Source organism: Boleophthalmus pectinirostris, unplaced genomic scaffold, assembly GCF_026225935.1.
Source record: "Boleophthalmus pectinirostris isolate CB_2022bp ecotype Guang Dong unplaced genomic scaffold, ASM2622593v1 HiC_scaffold_9, whole genome shotgun sequence".
Lineage (NCBI taxonomy): Eukaryota > Metazoa > Chordata > Actinopteri > Gobiiformes > Gobiidae > Boleophthalmus > Boleophthalmus pectinirostris.
In genome coordinates, this window is record NW_026571541.1 from 21,335,907 (window position 1) to 21,361,662 (window position 25,756).

General features: G+C 40.1%; 1 protein-coding gene across 1 annotated transcript in view; it reads left to right on the top strand.

Moving 5' to 3' along the window:
* Nucleotides 1-25,756, top strand: part of grik4 (glutamate receptor, ionotropic, kainate 4) — a 113,385-nt gene that overhangs the window by 64,779 nt on the left and 22,850 nt on the right. Inside the window, exons 7-9 of the mRNA XM_020918083.2 lie at nt 9,055-9,216; nt 12,207-12,359; nt 12,863-12,967. Coding sequence (XP_020773742.2) covers nt 9,055-9,216; nt 12,207-12,359; nt 12,863-12,967 — 420 coding nt within the window. The remainder of the gene's footprint in view (nt 1-9,054; nt 9,217-12,206; nt 12,360-12,862; nt 12,968-25,756) is intronic.

Sequence of the window (25,756 nt, forward strand, 5' to 3'; positions counted from 1 at the left end):
TCTGTCTGAGCAGATTAGAATGACATTGGCTGAAAATGTGTGGAGGTGAAAGTAAACATTTGAATGCAGTGTTCCACCTCTCAGACCTCCTCCACTGTATAGAGTCACTAAAAGCCAAGGACTATAGTGGCATATTGATCATTCAGTCCCATTCCTATCCTCACCTTCTGCAGCCCGCTCAGGTCCTTGTGTCGGGATGAGTCACTGTTGACAGTTGTATTACACACCATTATCTCCAAATCCCTGGGCCTTAGACGGAGCTCGCTCTAGGTGGTGTTCGCCAAAGTTTAAATTGCTCACAGGATTCCTTCCTTCCTTTTTGTGTTTTAGGTCTTTGTTCAGTCATCACACAAATTCTCTTTTAATGCCTTTTACTGCAGTAACACATTTTGCAATGATGATGGTTCTGTACATCTTTCTAGTTTTGAAAAACAGCAACCACATCTTTATGTGGTTGGCTTTCTGATTTACGTGTTATGTGGTTATTTTTTGTTCAAAACATTTCACTTTTTACTGTATGGAACATTAATTGCAAAGAATAATCAAGACAACTGTTAATTGGTTGACTAAAAGTTTCTTGTTTTAAAGTTGCATAGAACAATAACAAAGCTCTTTGTGCTTGTTGGCATAACTTTCTGATGCTACAGTCCTGTAAGTAACACTCCATTTGGTATAATTAGAGTGCAATAGCTTTTTATGAGCATTAAATCCACATAAGTCTAATGCTACCACTGTCTTAACACATTTAGCATCAACCAAAAAGTCATTAGTGGTATTTGAAGCAAATATAGTGTCGATGTCTTTGTGGTTTTAATCAGCCTGATGGGCTTTCTCTCTGATGAATGAGTCCAGTTATTGTATTGTGATAATCACACAGTCAGACAAAGAGGCACACACACAGGTTCGATAGAGACCACTAAATTGACTGCAGCTTGTGATGGTGTCTATTTAGAGTCAATAGGACTCTCTCCATCGGGCTTTCTTTGATGTAACCTATCTGGGCAGGTACAGATGTCTTTAACAGGGCACTCATTTCAATGAGGCTGTCTTTTTTCAAAGGCTCACTTGACACCAAGCCACTAATTAACCCCTGTTAGCTTGGGTCATGTCAACCTTCTTTGTGTTTGCAACCTCAGGCAATTTCTTCATTTTCTATCATACATCCATATTATTTCAATGCCGAATGACTTTCCATTCAGCTCTTAATCTTTATGTGTTGTGTGAGTCAAGTAGGTTTTACGGCCTTCACTCAGCGCTGGACCCACTGATCCAATTAGACTGGTTCAGTGGATTCACTATTTCACTGCTCAGGAAGATCACAAATGTGCACGCAGATTCTCCTGGAAAACAAAATGTTCGTAATACATTAAAATAAAGTTGTCACTCTGTCACTGTCATTTCTAATATAATCTTTACGAATGAATGTTGAGTTTGAGACATGTTGCCATGAAACTGGGAAGACATGTTCTTCCATATCTTATGGTGTTGTCAATGTCAATATTCTATGAACTTGTCATTTTTTTCTCAGCCTCTTATTGATACAGTAGAAAGAAGTATGTGACTTTAGCTGGATTGTGTGGGTTTGTGCATCATGTATCATTGAGGTGTTATTTGTATTTCTCATTAAGACCATTTGATTTGGACAAAGTTGGGTTTTTCAGAATTTAACATTTGAACAATGAACAAATCTGATCTATAGTTCTAAGAAGGTCTTGGTTGAAGAGATTGCTGTTAAGGCAGCAATTAAAAAATACTCAAGAAAACACATTTTGTTGATTTCATTTTTACTGATTTCATTTATGAGTGTTTATTTTTAATGTTCATCTTTTTTTTTCTTCAAAGACATGCATTTTCTGAATTCATTGGAAGGATGTGCTGTGTGCTCCTCCATCACTGAAATGTACTTTGACTTAGAAGAAAAGTGTAACTGTTTCAGATTCCAAACATAAGCCTGTGTGTGCAATATTCATGTTGTTTTTGGCCTCCCTGCCACAGAGTTATTCTGGGCAGAAGGTCGGCGCCTCACAAATGGCTTGTTACTGTCGCAGGTCAGTAATAATTCTATGAATAATGAAATAAAATTGGTCATTTGTTTTGAAGAGCCTGTGCTGATTTATGCTGCTATTCAAGAGTTCAAACAAAGCTCAGGCATCAAAAGCTGCACACTCAGCTAAGATGGATGTTATGATCATTTCATGCCCAATGAAAGAACCTGGCCATAAGAATGATGGAGAGGACAGGTGAGTGACCTGTGAACAGTATATTGGCCTGCACTATAAAATGAACACACGGGGAAAACAGAAATCAAAGCAAAGTTTTAATTCATACAGTTATTTTTCCAATTGCAAAAATATCAGAGAGACAGTAAGTGTGTAGCTATGACATTCAGAGCAGTGTAATTAAGTGGAGAAGACAGCAGGCTTTAGGGCTCTCTCTGAATTTATGTGGGTGCTGATACAAGCATGAAATGAATTATTAGCAGAAAATTGCACGTGCTTACCTGAATAATCTGTTAACCACCAAAATGGATTTCACTCCAGAGGGAAGACAAGATGAGGTCTATCGAAATTAGCATTGTGTAGGCTTGCCCTGCTATTACAGGAGGCCATTAATTAGCCGTATCATTAGAAAAATCGATATGCAATTTGCAGAAATGTTACTCAATCAAAGTTTGCCGTCTCATATATGCCTTTCATAAGATCCTTAATTATATTGTGATGAATCTCGTGAATGATTATTACCGATAACATCTCTGTCTCTATATTGGACACATTTTGTATAGTTTAAATGTCTTTCAAATTCACTAATTTGTGAAAAGAAAGATTTGCTAAATAAACCTTTTAAATGGGCCTGAAGAGAGGTATGATTAAAACAGAGCAATGCTACAAAGAAGGGCTTACACAAACTCAACTCAACTCAAAAGGATTGGAAAACTGCTGACCATACTATACTACACTATACCATATTACACAAAACTGAATCGTGTGAGTTCTATAGGGACAGTCTGGAATTTTGGACATAGGACCTCATTTCCTAGTAAGCCAGGGTGTTGGAGACGTGTGGAGACACTTTTTTAAATATTCCATCCAGTATGTTGTGTATGTCTGTGTTGATAGAATAATGTTTGAAGTAAAACTAACCTCGCATCACATGAATTGTCGCATGCTGAGGGACTATTTTCTCAGCAGCAGCAGAATTTTAGGTGCTAGGTGATATCAGTCCGCAGCTGCCAAGCTTTCTATTAGGAAGTACAATTCGCTACTGCTGCTCAGACATAAATCCTTCAAATGCATGGTTTTACTTCTAAAATTACTCTATCGACACAGACATTCACATCGACAGTTTGGCGTAATAATAGATTTGCTTCAGGTGCTTTGTGGAGTGGGTAAGTTTTTAGTGGCAGGATAACTATGGCCGTTGACATGTGCTAGCCTAGCACCAGCGAACTCTACATATGCAAGGACTGGATGGAATATTTTAAAAAGTGTCCTCACACGTCTCCAACCCTCTCTCTAACTAGGAAATGAGGTTAGGGTGACCATTCGTTCGTATTTCGGCCGGACAGTTCAGTTTAGAAACTTCTGTCCAGACCTCTGTTATTCGTCCTCATTTTTGACATTTTGTCCTCATTTCGGATCCTTGGCTGCCACCGTTGTGCGCATCACCACAAATCCCCACATTCAACATACTATCTGGCAACAAAACGAGCCACCGCATGAGCTACTAGCGCACGCACCAGTGTTGCATTGCCGCATGCATCATCAAAATAAAGTCCTGGCTTCACTGCATGCGCCCTATGCAAGCATAATAAACTGCAACTTTTGGACACGTAACTTTTAGAATGCATTGAAAGTGGATGAAGGCGGCTCCACTGTACGCGATTTGAGAAAATAGGATCCATCCTATTTTTTGACGCTCTACTCGAGCGTAGGCGCATACCCTATCAAAATACACAGGGAGTATCTATTGTTATATTTGTGCATTTACCATCAGCACAACGTGCTCCCGGGGCAGCTCTGTATCGTGTGAAAGAGCCTAAGTCCAGAAAGACTCATTAGTGCGGTGAAATTTACTTTTGAAATCCTCATGTTTTCCTTGGTCAGCCTGTACAGAAGGTAAATACAAGCCTGTTCAGCTGTTACTTTTACTGTAGACCTGATACAAGTGGCTAAACGTGCCCAGTCAATTTGATAGCCTTTTCCATAGAGAAACACAAAGCCAGAGCCACGCATATACGTTCTGCTGCAGCTTCCGGTGGAGCCGCCTTTGCGTTGACGCGCGACTGTGGTTTCGCGAGGTTACGCAAGTAAATGCTGACTCGTGCAGTGGAGCCAGGCACCGGATAGGCAGGTGTTTGGAGGATGAATGATGATAATAATCATAATAATGTATGTAATGTATATGGCTGTTTTAGCCATTTTGTTGTGCTCTGTGGTTCCGGTAGTGTCCTGACTTTTGGGCCTTTCTCCTCACTTTTGGGCCTAAGTGTCCTAATTTTCAGATTCATGCCGGTGGTCACCCTAAATGAGGTCCTATGTCCAAAATTCCGAACTGTCCCTTTAAGCCATGTTATAATGCTGTTACCTCATTAAAAACATACCTGGAGTTGTGTTTTGTTTCATGCACCAGTGTTTGAGTAATCCTGCTTTATTAGGCTGTCTTTATATCCAAAACTTGAAAACTGTGACATCACAAGCTGGAACAGAGCATTTTGAGCTAACAGCTAACATTTACCTTTTGTTTAGCAGAGATGGGATTTTAATGAAGGTAGATGGATTTTAAAAACACAGTAGAACACTTCCTGTGTTACCACATGACATCACCAGGTGCAGCGGAGTGTTTTCTGTTTGAGATAAGAACACAGCCTAAATAAGGGTTTGTGTGTTAAACACGTGAATGTTTAACACAACTCCAGGTATATTTTCGATGATGAAACAACATAGCAGAATATGAGCCCTTTAACCAACCTTAGAAAAAACTAAAATTAGAAGATTATTCCAACCTGATGACCTGTGCTGATTAGACTTCTTGTTTGAACCCGCCCAGCAGTAAGGTGCATTATACAGAACTCAGCCACAGTCCACAGCCAAGCTTGCATTTCAAAGCATTATGTGGACAGAAATTCAGTGAGCAGTCAGTCGGCTGTTGTGTTGTTTTGGGCTCAGAGAGTTCATAATGCACTGCTCAGAAATGGTTGTCCGTTCAATGGAGCCTGCGGAGTCACTATAATCTCATCCTGTTTAGGGAGATGGGATCAGTGGACAAAGAGAATCGGGGTTGATGGAGGGTTTTGTGCTTCATTGTGGATATCCTGCTAATGTCTTTGGATATGCAACAATGAACAGTCTGTGATAAAATACTGCTATTCTGTTTCTCTGCCAAACACACTAATCACGCTTAATGTTTTGGGCAAGTTATGTTTAATACAGAACATATACTTTTATTCAGTTTTTAACAGCTATTTATCCTTGTACCAACTAGAAATGTGAATGCAACAGTACTCAATATAATATGACATTTTTATATATAATCCTCATAATAGAATTTTTCAGATCAGATTTTTCACAACATTCTGTAGTCTGTAGTAATAATTATTACAGATGCTTGATATATTCTGGGCACTAGTGGCTAATAGAAATGATCAACTTCAGTTTTCATGAATTTATCTTTTAGATATTTATTATAAAAGTGCTGTCACATTCTAGAAACTGAAAACCACAAATACATATATTGCTCAACACTCCAAAGCATTACATGTGTATTACTTTCGCCATTATTTGATTATGGTAAATAAAAAAACAGCTACATAAAGGCCTAACTCTAGTATATTTGAACAGATAAGAAATGGTGTAACTGAATAAAATGTTATCTTAAGTTAAAATGTTTATTGATAATTATAAAACGATAGAGGAGACATATCGCCACATATGGATGGACATACGCATGGTGAAAATTGTATGGATCCCTAGTACCAGCTTAAAGGTGGGGTGAATTAAGGAGCAACTTAAGTTAACATTTTATGTCATGTTTAAAGTTGAAGAAGAAGGATTTGGGTTTAAGGAGCAGCATGCATGTGTTGATGTTGTCTGAATGTTTGAAAAATACACACCAGTAAATCCAGACGACAGATGAGCATTGGTGAGATGGTGGAATAGTGTTTTGGGGTTTTTTTTGAATGGGGAAGTGCAGGAGCTGGTGAAGCATTCGTTTGTGGTTGGTTGGTTGGCTGGCTTGGGTCGCAGCACTGATTGATCTCCAGGTGACAGGCAGTGTCGGGGGCTTTTGGCCGGACTGTCACTAAGGTGCTCCTCGACTCATCCCCGCTCCATCGCACTCTCATTCTATTCTCTCTCTCTATCACCCTCTCTGTGTCCCGCAATGTTTTAGGCTCCCTTTTCCCGTTCGGGATCAGCCAACTCCTCCATGCTCCTTCCTCTCTCCCTCCTCATTTTCATTACTCTCTTCTGTGCCCTCCTTCCCCCTTCAGCACTGGCAGCTGGGTGTCTGTTGTTGTTTTTCTTTTGCCTTTTTGTACATCCAAAGTACTTTGCTAAGTGCTGTCCATTTGGCACCATACAAGTGGGCAATTTTCAACTCTAATACATTGCAAACTTGCCTTTACTGTGAAACTTACAAGACTTGACTTGAATCTCTTTATTTCCAAACACAGTTGTTGTGTGCTTTCAAATTAATTTATGTTCCTTCTTGTTGATTTATGGTTTTATTTAAAATTACATTTTTTCTGAAAACAACATAATTAGTATGTAATATCAGTAAGAAATGTTAAGTTCAAAATAATGATTGTAGGAATTACTATTGAGTATTATTGCATCTTGTATAATAATAAAACTATTCTACACTATTAAGTGAAGTGGCAGAAGTAATAAAGATCACTTTTTAGTAGGATTTGGTTTTCCCTCTTGCCACGTCCTGTTTAGTATTCGAAGAGCAGTAATTGGTTGGCCGCTGGGATTTATTTTGCACTTATGTCTGACCCGTCATGTGTTTACCTGGGCATATCCCATGGCTGGATGTTGCACTGGTGTCAGTGTGTGTGCCCTCTGATACACTGGGTCAGACCTGGCCCAAGGATATTTGGATGACCTTGGTTTATGCTGTGCATGCCAATGGGTTGCTCAATTAGAAGCATTTGATTTGTGCGTGTGGGCGCGCCTGGGCTACTGCATGTGCATATATACAAGCACCCTCGAGGACCATGCTTAATGATAGGCTCGTTTGCACAGCTCTGCCTCTAATGATCTATTAAAGTACACTTAGCCAGTAATTATATGGCCAGTCCCGAAAGGCTTATGGGGTCCATTGGGGATAGCCAAGAGAGAGGTCTAAAAAAACTGCCAATGCCATTCATATGATTGCAGTAAACTTCTCTACAAGTTAATGATGAATGAATAGGATTTTTATTTGTCTTTGGAAAGATACTGCAAGATTGTGGATTAGGTGTTCTTCAAATTCCTTCTTTAGTAGCAACTAATCTTTATTTGATCACTGCAATTTAGCATGTTCTCTTCTACCCCCATTGGTGTGCCCACCTCAGATACTGAGGTGAACAGAATAAATTAGAATGTGAAAACAAGAATGCAAGATTCTGCATTTTCATCAACCGTGCAGGCATAAACAACAACTTTCTCTTCCCTAACTACAACTATTAAATCATTATGTCAGTCATTAACAGAATTGTCTCCTAAAGTTCAAAAACAGCCAGAAGCGTGCTTGATTGCATCCTCTAATCATAATGTGTCATCAGTCAGAGACATGCTATGTCACATTTCCCTCTCTTCACCTTTTAACACATTTAATATGTTTCACCCCATCTCCATGTACTGTGTGTGTGCATGCACCTATCCCTAATTTAACTAGAGCACATCTCTGCATCAGTTTGACTTGTGTTAGGCCCTTTGGTCAAAGAGCTTTTTTCACTAGGCTTTTTACTGGCTTTTCATTGTGTGACCTCTTCACTCTTCTGAACTATTTAGCCTCTGTGTCCATTATCTGATTTATTTAATGCTCCTCTCATCCATTTTCCTCCCACAGTTGAAAAGGTTGTTATTCTGTTTGTTCCCTCTGCTTGCTGTTGCTTTCAACTTTGCGTATTTTGATGAGAAACCAAGATCTGAATTTCTAAAGGGCATTTTAGTAATTTGTTTGTATGACACACATTCATTATCATTTGTCTGCTGTATAACTTCCTGCTGGGAATAATTGCGTATTTGCTAATATTGCTTTGGTGCACTTGCCTAAGAAAACCCATGATGGAGTCACGTCCCACCTTGTTCTCTTGTGCTCTCTGTTCTTGTGCCCTCCACACCTGCTTATCTTGCGAGTCAACGGGCCGCAGACAGACAGACAGACAGATAGCAGGGGTGCCTGGGCCCAGTCTGGCTGTCATAAGCTGGATGGCACCACTGTGGACACCTTAAGGGAGGGGAATGGCTGCTGACACCTCTATTAACCTTCAGGAGATGTCCATTGGTCGTCACACCTCTGCTCTCTCCTCCTCCCCTCCCTGTCCCGTTGTCTGCTGTCCCTGAGGCAACTCAAAGCCATCCCAGTCTCTGGAGAAAGCGCTGCCAAATAACAAATGCCTTTTTCCTCCCAAACCTTTCAGTATGCCACGCATTTTTCATCTTGCTTTATCTGTTTGCCTCAGTCTGCTTGTTTTTTTCCCACTTCCTCGGCTTGTGTCTCCTGGTAATTTTAGCTCATGAACACTACAAGCAACAAATTCATGCCAGGAAAGTCATATGGCCAATGCATAATAGAAGATACTGCTCACTGGTGCATAGCTAACTAGTGGAAATGAACAAATTGCTGCAGCTTCTTTCCCATGTCAATCACATGGAATAATGGAAGTTAATGAACACAAAGCGAGGCAGATTAAATCGGATGTAAACGCGTTTGATTAACACATGACCTTTTTTGGTCTGACAGTAATTCAATAAGTCGCTTGGTGTTATTTGGTGATTTGGTGGGATATCAAAGTCAGCCATGTTTAATTGACTTGTGTTTCCTCTGGCTTGTGTGTGCTGCTTGCAGGAATTCTCTCTGCTGAGACTAGATGATGTGGCAGACCAGAGAGTCAACATCCTGGGCTTTTCAGTCTTCAATAAAACCCACCCCTTTTTTCAGGATTTTGTCCTAAGCCTGAACCGCTCCTGGCAAGAGAACTGTGACCATGCTCCCTTTGCCGGCACACCAGTAAGTTCCCAACACACACACCCACATAGTCACACATTGTTATTCATGCAACACAATAAACTCTGCTCGTTTATTTTGTAAAATCTCAAGTCATCCAGAGGAATAGCTTCGAAAACACCAATGCCTGTGAGAAATACCGCAAATGACATTTATCCAGTTAACTGCGCTAGTTGCAGGTGTTGCTGGAGGCAGTTGTTGTTTGGCAAGATGGCTCATTAGCAGTGTTTGGCAGCCTCCTTATTACATTTATAATGGCATCCTCCCTTTTAAAGCAGCTTCAGAGGGAAGCTCCACAACATGCAGTTTCAAATCATACACTGCTCCTCTCGTGAAACCCCCTGCTCAGCATGTTCTGATGAATGACTGGCATCAAACAACTTCTAATGTTGGAGGCTCTGCTTTGAAAGAATGAAAAATCAAAAGATGTGGGGTTGTAATAACATTATGACTGATCTCACTTAGGGCTTGATATTGTAAAAATCCTGTTGAAACTCTGAGCACCACACAGTTCAACATGACTGCCATTTTATAGAAATAAAATAAAATTTATGGCATCATTTGCTCACAGCAATAAATGCTCTCAAGGTTGAGCACCCTGACACTTTGTCCGGAAATGTCACTCATAAAACAGCTCAGTAAAAGCTTGCATAATTGTAGATTTACACACAGGACATGTCTCTAAATGGAAGAACATATCCATAAAGGTGAAGTTACTTACATTAGATTACAATTGAAATGTTGAATGCAGAGTTCATCATCTCTATAACTAACTGTGTCAACCATAATCGATTTTTTTTTTTTTTTTTTTTTAGCTTCATATAAAATCCTAGACCATGTAATTTGAATAATGTAAGTATCCAAGAGGTCGCGAACAGTTGAAGACAACAGGAAAGTGTGCACGCAGCAGGTCACTTCTGAGCCTGTGGCAATTAAGTCTTCTGCCTAATTAACTCACACGTTGGGAGAATAAAGGCTGATGATGGCAGAGCAAGAATGTGATGAACTCATTTAGACATGCACATAGATAATATGCTGTCGTTTCATCTACAGTAATTAGGTCTGGGGGAGGTGTGGCTCCAGAACGTGTACATACAAAATCTGCATGAATAAGTGACCTTCTCCATGTTCAGGCATCTCACACTCCTCTGGACTCACATCAGATAGTGTGCTAAATGTCAAGCACAGGAAACCAGGTTTCCAAAGATTAGATCTTGAAGGGATTATTGTTGAGCACTACCTTAAATAACTTGACTTTAAAGACGGGTAGTAAAACAGACAAAATAGTCATTATTCGTATCTGAAACTCCCAAAATCAATAGCATAGCTATACCAGACAACTCTAGAGGAGATCTGAAGGTCTTCAAGTGTTCTTAAACTGGTCTTATTTTTAAACAGGGCTGAAATAGGGGCATCAAGCAGAGCCTAATTCATAGTGGCGCCCATCACAGCATGTGTAGTTAAACATTAACTTCATGCTCACAGCAACAACACTTGGTTCAGATATGTCATGTACATTGCATTATTTATTTGTGGTCTGAGTTTTCCTAAAACTGTTAATGTTTTATCAATACTGAACTAAGACACTGGATTCAATGGTGTTTTCATGTTGGTTCTTAGAGTAAGCAACTTATGTTTTAATTATGTTTTTGTTTTAATCTGTGGAGGGGCCTATTCTTATGTTGGTTTAACAAAAGTGCTTTCTTCTGTTAGAGACGGGTAATTGGAAATAATAGTTGTGATTTTGTTCTTTACTTTTTAATAGAGCATAATAATCAGACATTACTTTCACAGCACTGAGCCATTATCTCTTTGTGTTACACCTGAAGTGCATCCATCACAGTCCAAAATGACTTCACAGGCTGTTTGTGTACAGCACATTGCTTCTAATGTTCTATCTCTTTAATACTAAGCTGTAATACATCAAAGCGATGCTCCATAATGGCCTATTGTGCTGCTTTCCAACACTGACTCACCAGCACCACACTGAGCACTGCCTGCATATGCACTAAACATCCGGCTATTTCATAAGTACTTCCTGTATCCATGGCTTTCAGACTGATGAATAATTAGGACCTTTGTTATACAAATGAACTATTTAAAACATGATATATTTTAATGGTGAAAAATCCTCAAAATGTCACATAAATCATAAAGCTGATACCCAGTGATGGGAAGAATACTTTGAAAATGCTTTTAGTTACAAAATACTGACTACCTAAATTAAAATGTATTTTGTTATATATTCTGATACATGGTTCAAAGTATTAGATTCTGAATTCTATACTCAGAATTATTGTGTAAGAATACAACATATGATTAAAACAGCGTCATGTCTGTTTCACCATTTGTTTTGCATTTCATATCACTAATTAAATTAATTTTTTTTCACAAATTGTATAGTTTGATACCTAAATTACATGACCATATACCATAATGTACTCCTCCGATTTTAGAAAAAACACTGTGTTCTGAATACCACCAAAATTAGTATTCCGAATACATATTCTTAGTATATGTATTCAGGTACTTCACAACACTGCTGAATCACATGAATAACCACACCCCCCAACAGTGAATATTTGACTGACTAGTCTCTAATGAGGGGCATCATGCATTCTAATCAAATGTACATAGCAGGGTGTGGTGGTCAGGACACTGCAGCTGTTTGTACAGCGAGGATGAGAGGTAATTGCTCCTCTCCTACTGACTCTGGCCCGTGCTGAGGGAGGCAGCTGGTAATTGGGATAGTCAGGGTGTGCTAGCTTTATTGGGGATAAGAGTAGAAAGGATAGACTCTGAGCACAGACCCAAACAGGAGAGATGGATTTGAATGCTGTCAGCAGATCACAGTCTTTCTAACGATCTCATCGAGTAATTCCAGTGCTTCTCCTCTAGGGACAGGTTAACCCCTCACTGACTGCAGGCCACTCACATGCTACACTTTCAGATTTGGGCGTACGTGTGACGGATTCTCTCTCTTCCCTCTGCAGCTCTCCTCAGCACTGCTCTTTGATGCAGTATACGCGGTGGTGGCGGCAGTCCAGGAGTTGAACCGGAGCCAAAATGTTGGCGCGACTCAGCTCTCCTGCAAATCCTCCAAGATCTGGGAGCATGGGACCAGCCTCATGAATTACCTGAGGATGGTAAGGTCATCTATGTGAGACATTACATTTGTAACTCGATACGTACATAGAGTTAGTGCCAACCTGTTGAATGATGTGTTTTGTATGATATTATTGATGCCTATTGTCGGACATGTCAAATGGCCAATAACCAAAATGGTTTGCTATAACAATGCCTGAGGTTCCATTTATGATGAACGAGCACTCCTCATCTAAATGGTCAGTTTATCTTATTCTATCCATTACTTCAGAACAACAGGCAGGCAATAAAGAAGACCTGTCAGTACATAAAATGTTTTCCTATTAGGGACAAATGCCTATAAGTGATGGGTCTACCAGGTGCTTGAGTGTGACATCTATGATATGAACGTGTTTGTCTCTCTTTGTCAAATGAATTATATGTGAATAATGCTTCCATGCTATTAAAAGAAGACCTAAGGAACTGATCTTTGATAACATAATCCTAAATATGACTTATGAAGGCATTATCGTTATATTTTCTCTCATTTTGTGTCTGTGAATAGGTAGAACTGGAGGGTCTGACGGGACACATTGAATTCAACAGTAAAGGGCAACGGTCTAACTACGCCCTTAGAATCATGCAGAACAGCAAGGACGGCCTCAAGCAGGTAAAGTCTATCCACATTAAATCTTTAGCTTTTTTACTTTTGCCAATAACTTCGCTTTGCATGTGGATATAGGACACAATATACTGGTTTAAAGAGGTCCTTGTTTCTGAGCTTGTCAGCATATTGGTCAGTACAGTATTCCCATTTCAAACCCCTGTAAACGACAATTTTTTCCCATACAATGGCCGTGTGACAGTGTTTTTTTATGGTTGTCATATAGCAGTGATCATGCAGCTGAGAGCCATGCTGACTACCTTTCACCTGAGCATGTGTCGTTTATTATTTCTCTATCACACAAACAGCTCTGCACTACAGGCTAAATTAAATATCAGATAAGGCATGGATGTGCACCTAAGTATTTTATAAGATGCTAAGTGATTATGTTGCATGCAGTTAACTCCCATTAGTTTATTGTGGACAATAATGTTACAATTTGTCCTCAGTTAAGTGCTTTGCAGTTAATTAGAGTGTACCTGTTATTGAAATATCGCAGCATTCAAAGCAGCGGGGGATTTGTGGCTTGTATTGATCGCCACCAATCACTCCAGTGTTGCCGGCTCAAGCCTCGGAGGCTGGGTTTGTGGGCATCATGAACAGCCATTGTGAAGCTTTAGTGGATAACATTTGGATGCACCAACGGCAAAGTACAAATCTGTCTCTGAATGTGAGGAAAGTGAGAACATTTTGAGATTTTACTTTCTGGCCAACACACTTTAAGTTACCCATGAAATATTTAGACTTTGTGGAACGAAGTAATAAGTAAACAAAGAATCAGTAGTAACCAGTAATCCAACGTCATGGGGTGGGAGCATTAGGCTTTGGTGTATAATGGAGTTGACAATGGACAAGGAATTCAGAGTATATTTTAGCAATAATTTTATTCTATTGCTAAAATATACTCTGAATTCATTGTCAGAGTATGTTTTAGTGATGGTTTTATACTATATTTAAAGATACAGCATGACATGAAGTCAGGTGAGTTAATTATTTTCTGATGTTTTCCAAACGACATGGCAACTTGCAGAACTCCACTCGGTGTACGGGGTGGCTGAGTCTTGTGGAATAATATGATTACAAGTTACGCTTAAAAAGCAAATTGCTCAGAACTTTTGTAAAAGAAATATATTTTCTGTGAAACTGATTTTAAGGAGCTGTCACTTCCAGTTCAGTACCGGTTTTTGCTGTGTCAGTTATCCTGACACATTTCACCCAGCAGCTGCTCAGCCTTGAATTACTGTTTATTTCTGTTAAAGAGCCTGTACCTGATTTTTTCCCATGTATTTGAGAAAAAATTGTCTTGCCCCAGTACAGATATATTGTATAAGCAGCTTTTGAGGTCAAAATAAGGCCGCTATAGTTTTTACCTGCATCTAATTATAAATTGTTTTATTGTCTAATAATCAGGAAGTGTGCTGCTAGCATGCTAATTGTTACTCTACTCTCTTCTCAGAGAGGTTGTAATACATGCTTACAAACTAAGAGGGAGCCACCCCATATAGAAAAGGTATAGACAAATCATACACCATTTTCATATGACAGTGAAAACACTTACAAGATCTTTGGTAAATATGTGCAGCATGAAACATATAAAACTTTGTAACCTGCAAGGCCTGAATATGACACTAATCCCACATACAATATCCTTACAAGTATTGGACAAAGGTCATTTATTTCATAGAAAAACAAGTGAAATGATGATTGTTTCCTTAAACTTGATTGCTGTGTTGTGTGTGTATGAGAGTGAGAAAGAAAATTATCACAGTGTGTGTTTGTGTGTGGGGTTGCGTGTGTGTCTGTGTGTGTGTTGGGCAGCATGGGGGTAAACACAGTAATGCAAATATTGCATTACAACCTTAAAAAACATATTCCACTGATATCACATTGAACATACATCAGGCTGTAAAAATATTTTTACTCTGCAAAATCCTAATTATTACAAAGGTCTATATTGACTTGTAATATTCCAAAAAACAGCTATACACTTATATTTTTTCACATGCCTCAACTGACAAGAAGTCACATCAGTTACAAATACCACGGTACTTGTAATTGTCCTCAATATCTGCTATTGTTCCCTCTGGAATCAGCAGCTGGTTAGCTTAATTGGTAAGTCACTGGACTTCCACATGGTAGACCTGGGTTTAAATCCCTCTTCAGACTCTGATTGTTTTTTCTGCAACATATACTTAAAGAATACAAACATTACATGGAACATACAAAGAAAATGTAGATTATCATGCACAATATCTGTAAATGTCATGCAAAATGTTCACTTTATGTTTACTAGTTTTTCATAATATAGTTGTCTGAGAAAAATGCAAAAGGGGCCACTTTCAGGAGTAAACCATACATGGCACATATAAACCTTATATAAAGATGTACTACAAAGACAGTGGTAAATTCTTATATTTTTTTTCCAGTTTTTTTCCATATGGGACAGGGAATAATTAGGATGGTCGGAAAGCATGAGGTAAGTCAGAAATACCTTAGGACCATCCCAAATTGTTTAAAATGAACTAGTTTTGTTTTTCACGTCTTGAGAACATAAATATCAGGTACAGCGTCCTTAACCTTCCCATAAGCCTTGTGCAGTCTCACATACTGTACTTACTTTATCTGTTTTTCAGTGACACCAGCATTTCAGCCTGTCACACCTGCTCTACAAACATTTGGCTGTGTTAGTGATAGTGCCGAGGTGAACAAGCCTCTTTTAGTGTAAGAGAAATCCCTGGCTAAGCAAGGCGTAAAGGAGTCAGACAGCGGCCCATCTGCCAATATTAACCTGGTGTGCATGTATCCATGTCCCTACTTTCTCCTGGCACTGAGCCAGTCCAGCAGAAGGATGGTGCTATCATGGCCTAATGTGATGATTTCAGGCAGAAGTATTACAAAGAAGCTCTGCCAGTTGTGGTGATGGAGGGAGGCAGGGTGTGAGACAGGGCTATGGGATGGGCGGTTGTTTGTTTTGTGACTAACACCTCCCTCTGGCTTATGGGTGGGGCAGCTTTACCCCAGCAGACGTTGGCTGTGCCAATGGCTTGGCAGAGATGAGAAAGGTGGCTCCCTGCCCACACACTCACTCAGCGTACTCAAGCAAGTGGAGGTACATTTATATACACAGGACCTGATTTCAACACCCACACTAAATGTAACCTGTGGTTGCATACAAAATCAATGGATTCTTTTCCAAATGCAACCTGCAAAATGAAAAGATCATCTTCTATCATCTCATTCCCAACACACTGTGGAGACAGCGAGCAATGAGGCATGATGTACACAGCCGCCCACTGCCTCTCTGTCCCTGGCTCGCATCTTTTTTGTCTCTGTAGCACCCATCACCTCCCCGGCTCAGCCTGCAGTGTCTTAGTAGCACCCACTGCCTCCCGAGCTGCAGAGGGGCTGGAGATTGCCTCAAATGTGTGACCATCAGCTCCCTGGGGCTCTAACACACTGTGGCAAATCACCATCGCAAATTGAATTTTTCAAGCAGCCACACTCACATATTACAACTCGTCCATATCTGCCAATCTACCATACTTATTATTGTTATTTGAATTCCCCTGCTTCTTTACAACACAAATGTTCTTTTTGAAAATTGCCATGTTCAGAATGACTGACAGAATGAATGACTTAACTGACACTTCACACACGGCTACTTGAATATGAAGTTCATATTTAGTTTAGAGTTGTGTTTATGGACTTTTGAGATGAATTTGCTAATTATTATGGTTTTAGTATTATTTGGGTCATAAGGCACTCCAGGTAATCATGTGCAATTTGATGAATAAACCGACTGTTTGGAAAGCTTTTAAATAACTACAGATGGTACTTTTGTTAGCCCACTATAATGCCGAGTATAATGCGTCTGAATTACGCAATCATCTTTATTTGTTGAATTTTGGCAGACACAGTAGTTTTTGCCAGCTGCTCCTGAGCTGGCAGTCAGGTAGGCCAATCATGATGGTGTAAGATGCTGGCATGGACTCATCTCTGCCCTGGCCACTGCACCACTGGCATCTGTAACTGACAATGACCCACCGAGGAGCAGAGCGACAGGTGGAGACGACAGGACCGGGGGGTGACAGGTGCAAGCTAAATGAGACAGAAAGGTTGTGCATGAGAAAAGTAGGACACGGTGCAAGTTGAAAATATCAAACTACAAACTGAGGTGGAATATCTGAGCATATCAAATAGCAGCTGCAGTTCTCGACTTCTCCTCTGCAGCTATTTTAAGCTGTCACCACACCTTGAGCTAAAGGAAACAATGTATTCATGAACACCTATTTCTTATTCAATTATTTAAAGAGTGTTGTCTCTAATCTCTTTTTATCCTCCCTGCTATGTCCTTTTACCGGCCAGTGTAATGAGTAAGATGAAGTCTAATATCAACCAGCTTCAGTCTGTGTGCATATGTAGATGGGATTTTTGAGGATATTCTCCAGATGGTTGGAACATCAGGGGTACGCTGTAAAATTGCGTCGTTTGGGTTTTATCAAAGTGGCTGGTCGATGTCAGCCTGCTCCTTGTAAAAAGCACAGATGTAGCCTCATTTCTCGCCTGTTGTTAGACAATACAAAAGACTATTCTTTTTTACATTACATCTTGTAGGTCTTTATGACATGTCTTGTGAGTGTTAAGCAGCAGATATCCTTGTGTGGCTACAGCTTTCCTAGTTTTCGCCTTGTTCCAAGAGTGTGTTTGGCTGCCTGTGTTTGACCACTAGAGAGGTTTATGCCAGAATCCGCTGTCTGTTTCTTGGCTTCTCGCACAGTCAGACACCACACTGCTGCCTGCTGCCGTCCATGCATGTTCAGCACAAGTCTTTTCCAGCGCAAACACGGGCAAGTGCCAAGGCATCGCACGCACACGTGCTCACTACAGCCCCATGGACCCTCCACAGCCTGGGCCTTATCTGGTGCATAGAGCCTCCCTGACAGCGCCGTGCCTGTTAATTGCAAAGAAGCTGTAAAGTGAGTAATTATTGCAGTGTGGAGTGGGCATGAGGCTGCGGTTCATATACACATGCTTATGTCCAGGCTTTGCGGGAGATTGGGCTGCCGTAAACAACTCTGGCTGTTTCCTGGAGAGAAGAGAATCACTAATTAAGTTCTCTAATGGGGGTACTTAATCATGGCGGTGAGTTAGGATGTACCTGTGTTTGTACCCGCAGCAAAACAACAAAGATCTATTGAAATGTCTGTCGATGTAGTTTGAGGAAGCTGGAAGAGGCTAAAGAGCAGGAAAGGTGAGGTCATATGGAGAGACGCGTTGCCTAGGAGTGAGAGAGACCTGGGCGCCCTGCAGCATGGCTTAAAGCAAATTGTTCCCATTATGGAGTTCACAGGTGGTTTGCTAAATTCAGCACACAAGATGGATGGATTCAGTGTTCTTTTTTTGTACATTGTATTGAGTGTGAGCTGTAACACAAAACTGCAAAACTGTGACAGTGTAACACATTTAGCCACTCACCATTTGTCTGCCGAGGATTCCCAATTTGACTTCTTCACTGAAAATGTGTTTTGGTTCTGTTCCCCAAGTAATAGAAATCTCTCTCTAGGCAAATTCACTAGGCATCCCCTACAGATTTACTGAAATAGAAAGCCAGTGTCCTGACGCATTCCTTTTTATCAGCCTAGATTACATTTGCAGCAGCATTAAGGCTACAGCAGCTGAATACTAAGAACTGATTTGGTGCCTTAGCCTATTGGAGTCAAAGTCAAGTCATCAGAAATGATTAAATTAACATTGTTTTTAGTCCTTCAGTTAGAGATGGGCAATATGGCCAAAAAAGGATTTTTCTTGGAGCACAATTTAAATTTTATCATGATCATGTACACTTCACTATACATCATTCAAGAGGTAAATAAAGGTATCCGCTTCTCACAGTGAAGTTCACACTTCACTGTGAGAGATTTATTAATTCACTCAGAGTCTTATTGAGCTGACCAATAGGAAAAGTGGGTTGTAACTTAGATCATTAAAGAAAATTGTTGAATCACCATGTTATGGTAACACTACTATTGGGCCTCATTCATGAATCTTTTCTTTAAAGAATTCCACTCTAAGAAGATGCTGAGAGAACTCTGCACCAGATTCACAAAGATTCACTTTATTAACATAGGAAATTAATATGTCTTTGATTAGAAATGCCCTCTCAACTTCCAGATATGGCCAATATGGGTTTGGTATTATGACACGTGAAAGCGCAAGGCAGAGAGTGAACGAGGAAGTCTACAGACTGTGACTGTAGGGGGGGTATTTAAGTTCTTATTGAAATACACAGGTCAAATTTATTGCGTGTTCCACGATCGCGGACCAGCAGTACATAGTGAGGGAGAGAGGCCAGGATAGAGGTGCATAAGAGTGTGCTCTGGTCATGGTGGGTGATGGGGGGGTGATGTAGGTGATGGGGATGTTGAGTCCAGCGCGGTGACCAGGTGCAGGGCTGTAACAGAGGCCATATGGAGAGACAGACTGAGGCTGAGCCTGTGTAAAATCTGTTAGACCCAAAAGACTACATGATCTATGAAGTGACTTATAAATGTTACTGGATCACTTAGTAATCATGTACAATCACGGAGGAATACATTTTTTTTTTTGCATTATCAGAATAATAATATTCTAAAACATTATTATTTTTTTAATTCTGACAGTGATTCTGACTGTTCATAGGATTTGTTCTTCCAGAAGAACATTTTCAGTTAAGACAAAGTTTTGTGAATCCCAAAATGTTTGTAAGAAGACCTTAAGTACAAATTTGTTCGTAAGAGTCTTTCATGAATGAAGCCCATAGAGATAAAAATTTTATCACCATATCACCTTGCCTTACATGCACTTCATTCTAATATCTACATAGCAACAGCAAAACAAATTATTTAAATTTGATTAGTATCAAGAATGTATTTAATATTAAAGTAGTCATCAATTGTCAATGTGCAAACTAATTCCCATGATATACTGCTTAATGATGCTTCTCCTCATAATTTTGTGACTGATCTAACACATTAATATAACTCAAAGCATTTGCTCGTTGAGGTGGAAAACAGGATCCTGGCTAGGACAAGACGTTCTTTAACCTTGGATATTGATCTTTTAATGGTGTCTTCCTCCCACATGCTAACCCATGTTCCACTTTCACACATCTGCAGCATTGATGTGAACACCAAGAGCCTTTGATACCTATCTGAGCAGGTTGGTGGAAATTATGAATTTTCATCTCAATGTTAGCTGCCTACTTAGCTTATGTTAACAATATGGCAGCAGATGTTTCTCATGTCGGAGTGCTCAGAGGTGGAGTCTGGAGTGATGTTACTGATGTATCCGAGAGGAGCTACAGTACACACTCACTGTAGGCCACTCTGCATAGGCGTTTCACAGCATTAGCATGAAATGATTGGGGCTGTTATTTACACACCACTTCCCCCAGTTAAAGTGTGACTCCATCGCTCTCATTTCTGTTGCGTTTATTTATTCCCCGTCAGCGCTGCGCATGTGTTTATGACAATAATCTGCTTTCTTCCCCTCCACCCCCCTAGCTGTCTATGAGAACCCTATTACTCTGGGTGCCCCCTCCGCAGCCAATGCAGATGCACCCAATTCAATTTCTCCACTCTGCTGCATGAAGGAGGCACAGGTAGAAGCAGTTAAGCGAATAAGATGCAGCACATGAAGGACCGCCTCCACCCTCTGCCTTTCTTGAAGGACATTATCTTGTCTTGTGTCATTGCACTCCGACAAGCTAATGGCAAATGCTAAAAAATAACATTTCAGGGTTTATTTAAAGTAGACGTATTGTGCTTGTGTCCTCTATGTAGTTATAATCCATGACACCAGTGGATCATTATGTTATAATTTGGACGTTTTAAATCCCAATATTGATCTAAAACTACTCAATAAAAGAAACACTTTCACTGACTTCCAAATTAGAAAATTGTAAACGTCACTGTAAACGTCGTCAAAACAAAGAGCTGCAATTGTCGCCATGTTCGATGGATAGCTGCATAGCAGCATTTTGTTTTTGTTTTTTTCATTTGTACCAAAATAACTACACAACACTGCTGAATCACTGATTAAGACAGTAAGTATAGAGCATCGGCAATATCTCAGTGGCAGTGAAAAACTGTTTGATTGGTGCAATGAATACAGGAATATAAATCACGCTAAATACAACTTCAAGAGGGTAAATGAGAACTGTATATTGTGTGTTTGGTCCATGCTGAGAAAGCACTTCAGCACCATGGACAGTTCCCACTGCAGGGTAAGGTGATTAAGAGCATGTGCAGCAATTGGTTTATAAAAAAATAAAAATAAATAGAATGGAGGTTACGCTTTCCATCAATATTGATGTGGGATTTGTATTTGATCCATGATGATGGCAAAGAGATGCCGCTTGAGGGCATAGTTAAACTACAGTTATGCATTTCATAAAACCTCTTCCAACAAGATTCACCGTAAAAACAATTGCATAAGATTTTTGCTGCTTGGGGTCACACCTCAGATATTGCTATTTGTCGTCTTAAATGATTTGCTATTGTTTTACCCGGATGTGGAGATTTATTTAGCCATAAAGGACTTTTTATCTCCATCAGAGTCTCAGCCCTCTGCAACAAAGTGGCTTAAGGCCAAATTTCTATAAAACATTCATTTAATGCTTGTGATTTTTAAATCCATGTGGATAATACTTATAAAAGTAAATACATATTGACTTTTAGTGTTGTAGAACAGACAAGAACTCTTATTTCCTGGCTGGTTAGGGAGTATTTTCTTGGCCCCATTCAACGGTTCTTTGTAATTGTATTATTTTACTGTTAAATAAAATTGTCACGGAACAGTTTCAGAGAACCCCCAGAGAATCTGATTCAAAGTGTCTGAAATTCCAGAGGAAAATCATTTGCTACAAAGTCTTATCAGCTGTAGTCATAGCTTATAATATTGTTCAGTAGCACTTTACTGTGCTGGCATCCAGCCTGTTGGTTAGCTGTAGATGTGTTCTTTCTGGTGAATGCTAATGCACTGTGCCAGGTGATACAACCTTAATATATCAAATAGAGTTCCTCTCCCGCCTCTTTGCCTGATCTGCTCTTGTTTATTTCACTGTTCAGGCTGACAGTACAGGGCTACAGCAGCAGGGATCTGACTGCAGAATAATCAGCCAGGAAGCTCAAATTAATAGTGTGAATTCTCTATCAGCTTTTCTATCAAACAGCCTTTTGCCATTTTTGCTTCATTCATTATGTCGGCTCTGCCCTCATGTTCTGCTTTCTGTAGCTTTAATCTCTGGGCGTTAGTGATGCTCTTTGTTCTGTGCTGATCTGTGTTCCAATATTTTCAGTTTGTTTAGAACATGGGCTGGCTTTAAAGTTACTAAAAGCTGCATTTACTTAGTGTGGCTACAATTGTAAGCATAGTCTTCTGACATAATTTTCCAGTCATTTGATTCATTTTCTGTCAATTTCATTTCAATTTTATTTCAGAGTATATCTATATGTATAGTAAGCATTAAATAGGATTTGATTTATTTCTTCTGAAGTCTAATTACCTGACTGGATGAGGTTTCAGTATTGCATAGTAATAATCTTACTGGGTCATCTGGCCACAGTCCGCTTTCTGCGTGCCCTCAGAGATAGGGTTTTTCATGAAATTAGCATGTGTGAGGACTCAAATTGCTCCTTCGGTGCTTTGGAGAAGCTGAGCGCCATTACGAACATATCGTTTTGGAAGTGTTGACATATTGCTCTCCACATGGCACCATTGTTCGAATGAAATTAAAAATGAATTGAGAGTGATAATAGAGTAGGTAGGTTCTAGGCAGGTTTTAGGCAGATTCTAAGTCTACGTATAACAAGGGGGGACCAATGCATGGTGAAGTTTGATAACAGTTTGTTACCTCAAATAATGAATAGAACAATTCATAAGGTTTAAATTTAGCTCCCTTTTGAATAGCCTAGCACGCAGAAATGGAAGAGGAGCTCAGATCACACCGGTATCCTGAATGTATCTGTTTTGTTTGGTCTCTGGGAGACGTGCAGCAGTCCCCTTTCCTCTTTTGTTTTTCTCATTGTGCACTTTACAGGCTGGAGATGGGGAATAGATCAAACGCAGAATGGATGAGCTGTTTTGCAAGATCCCTCAGTCTTAACGGATTTCAAGGCTGGCTGAGGCTGTATGTGCGCTGCTTGGCTGCTTGTGTTGTGTGTGTCAGTGTGGGCGCCTTCAGTTTAGATGTGTGTAATATGCATGCACATGCAAATTTATGTGAATGTGTCTACAGAGTGCCTGTGAGGCTGCAACTTTGTTTTTATCAGTGTGTACAGTGCTCCTCTAATTCAGCACCACTGGTTAATAAGGGAGCATTAGATCCACTATATGCACTACAAGCCTATGTATTCCCATCCCATTCTTTTTTTAGGCTCTTTTATTCCCAGCAGCATTGATGACAAAGACATGTATATCATAAATAATTAATTCAATTGACTTAAAATTATCTGCATACTGTCAAACTCTCCCCCTTCTAGACCTCATAGACAAACATAATAACACCAAACACACCAATATCAAAGATGTGGGATCAACTGAACAAGTGTAGAGCGAGGCAGCCAACTGAGCTGTGACTGTGATTAAACAAAGAATGAGCTTTTTTCTCTTGAGTCACAGAAAGCTCTCATGGAAAACAGAGGAAAAGTCCCTGAACTGGTGAGCAGTATGTTTCCAGCAGACAAGATGAAGACATTTGGACAGACAGAAAGTCTGCTGCATGCTGTTGTACAGGGACAGTGACTGTGAGGGCATCCATTCTGTCTGTGTGCCCAGTGGGTGCTGTCGGACTCTAGTGCCCCTTTGAAGAGTGGTTACACCAAAGACTACACCCCAGAGCTTGGCCTTCATTTCACCCAAAAACACTGCAAAATTATTCACTATCTGCTTCTTAAGGCTCAGCAGTCAATGACATTTTCAGACTGCATATAACCTATTGAATAACTGAGACAGGTAAACTAATGTCTCTGTTATTAAATTGTTTATTGTGGATAACATAACAAAAATAAAATATGAAGTTATGAGTTATATTTAAAACCTCCTCAGACCATGCACTGTTAGTCATGCACTGCTCAGCTTTTGAGACAAAATGTTGAACTTTCTCCAACCTTTGGTGCACCATATGGTTTCTACCAGTTTGTGTCTAGATGGAGAGCTTTGCCTACAGCATGTTTTGAATTAGCCTTGTTTCACCGGAGGACGAGTAATACCAAGAAGATGAGTTGGAGATGGCCCCTATTTCCAGTTCATTGCAGAGAAAAGCAGCACTTTGCCAATGGTATTACATGTTTTTCTAACAGCCCTGCTTGTCGTTCAAATAATGTGAGTTCTTTGCGTAGTGGGCGTTGTGTAGTTTAAAAGCACCATATAACACTGATACAGCCTGCTGTAATGTCCACTGATGGGTACAAACAATCTGTTTTTCAGCTCAGCCCTGACTGCTGAGATTGCAAAATGTATCTATAAAAGTTATAAGTCCTTCTTTTATATCACCTTTGGGTATTTTTGCTTTGCTATTCCTTGACTCACACAGTGTCAGCACACCTGTGAGGGGAGCTGTTCAATTGCGGCTCATTACAGCAGTGCGACACCAAAGTGCTTTAGCCTGGATACAAGTGGGCCATGTGACATTATGTCTGATAATGGAGGCTATTGCTTCTCTCATACGTGATAGATGCATCTGTCAGCGCACCATCTCACCACACGCTATTGGACACAGCACTTTTCTGACAGAAATACCAGCCAATCCAGTCGCTTCAGTGAGCAGCCAGCCAGACCTTTTCTGCTTCTGTAATTTCCAGTTGCAGTCCATGCCGTGAGTAATCCCTCACAGGCATGTCTCTCCCCTCTGGTCCTGGTCGGTCTATACCTTTCTCTTTTAGCTCTCATATAACCTCTCAGTCTTTCTGCTGCTATTCCCCTCCTTGTTCTGGCTGTCTTGTGTTCTGGCTGCTCATTCTTTGTCATTGATTTCCTTGCCATTCACCAGAAACCCAGTGCACCTCCTCTGTACATGATTGACATTCCTCTTTCTATCTTCACTCTCCATTTATTGCGTCTGCTTTTTGACTATTCCCCTCACTCTTATTACAGCCCACTCAATCTCCTGCCTCACTGCTCCTCTCCAAAACAAACTGTGCACACTCCAGCAACACCCTTCCACGTAATACTTGATTCTTTTTTCATACTAAATTCAGAATTAATAAACAACATGCCGTCTCCATTATTTATTTACTTGTACACAAATAAGAGTGTGGGGACAAGCAATATTTAGCTTCCTCGCCATGATGAAAGCCTAATAGATTCTGGGCTTTGCAGCTGTATAATGAGGGTTTATGCAATGGTTTGCTTCCCAGGATTAATGACATAGTTAAGGTTTCCCGCTTGAGTTTTTGTATTTTGCCTAAATATTCAAGACACTGGTGAGAGAATGACACAATCAGTCATTTTCTTACCTGGTTGACATTAACTCTGCTTAGTTTGATCAATGAATCTATTAAACCTATTGTGTGTTCTTGCTGCAATAGAAAGCTCCTCCTTGCGACTGTTTGAATACATTCTAAAATGTTAGGTAGAATAATTGCTGCATTAAAGGCTTTCAGTCAGTTTGATAAATGTCACAGTGTTTCCAGCTTACATTAAGTGAAGATACAGCTCTTCTTGTAAATGGGAGTGTCTCTCTCAGCTCTGAAGCCACCAAAAGGCCAGTTCCTCCCCTGTCTCCTTGTGATGTATTTTTCTTCCTGGACTCTTTTA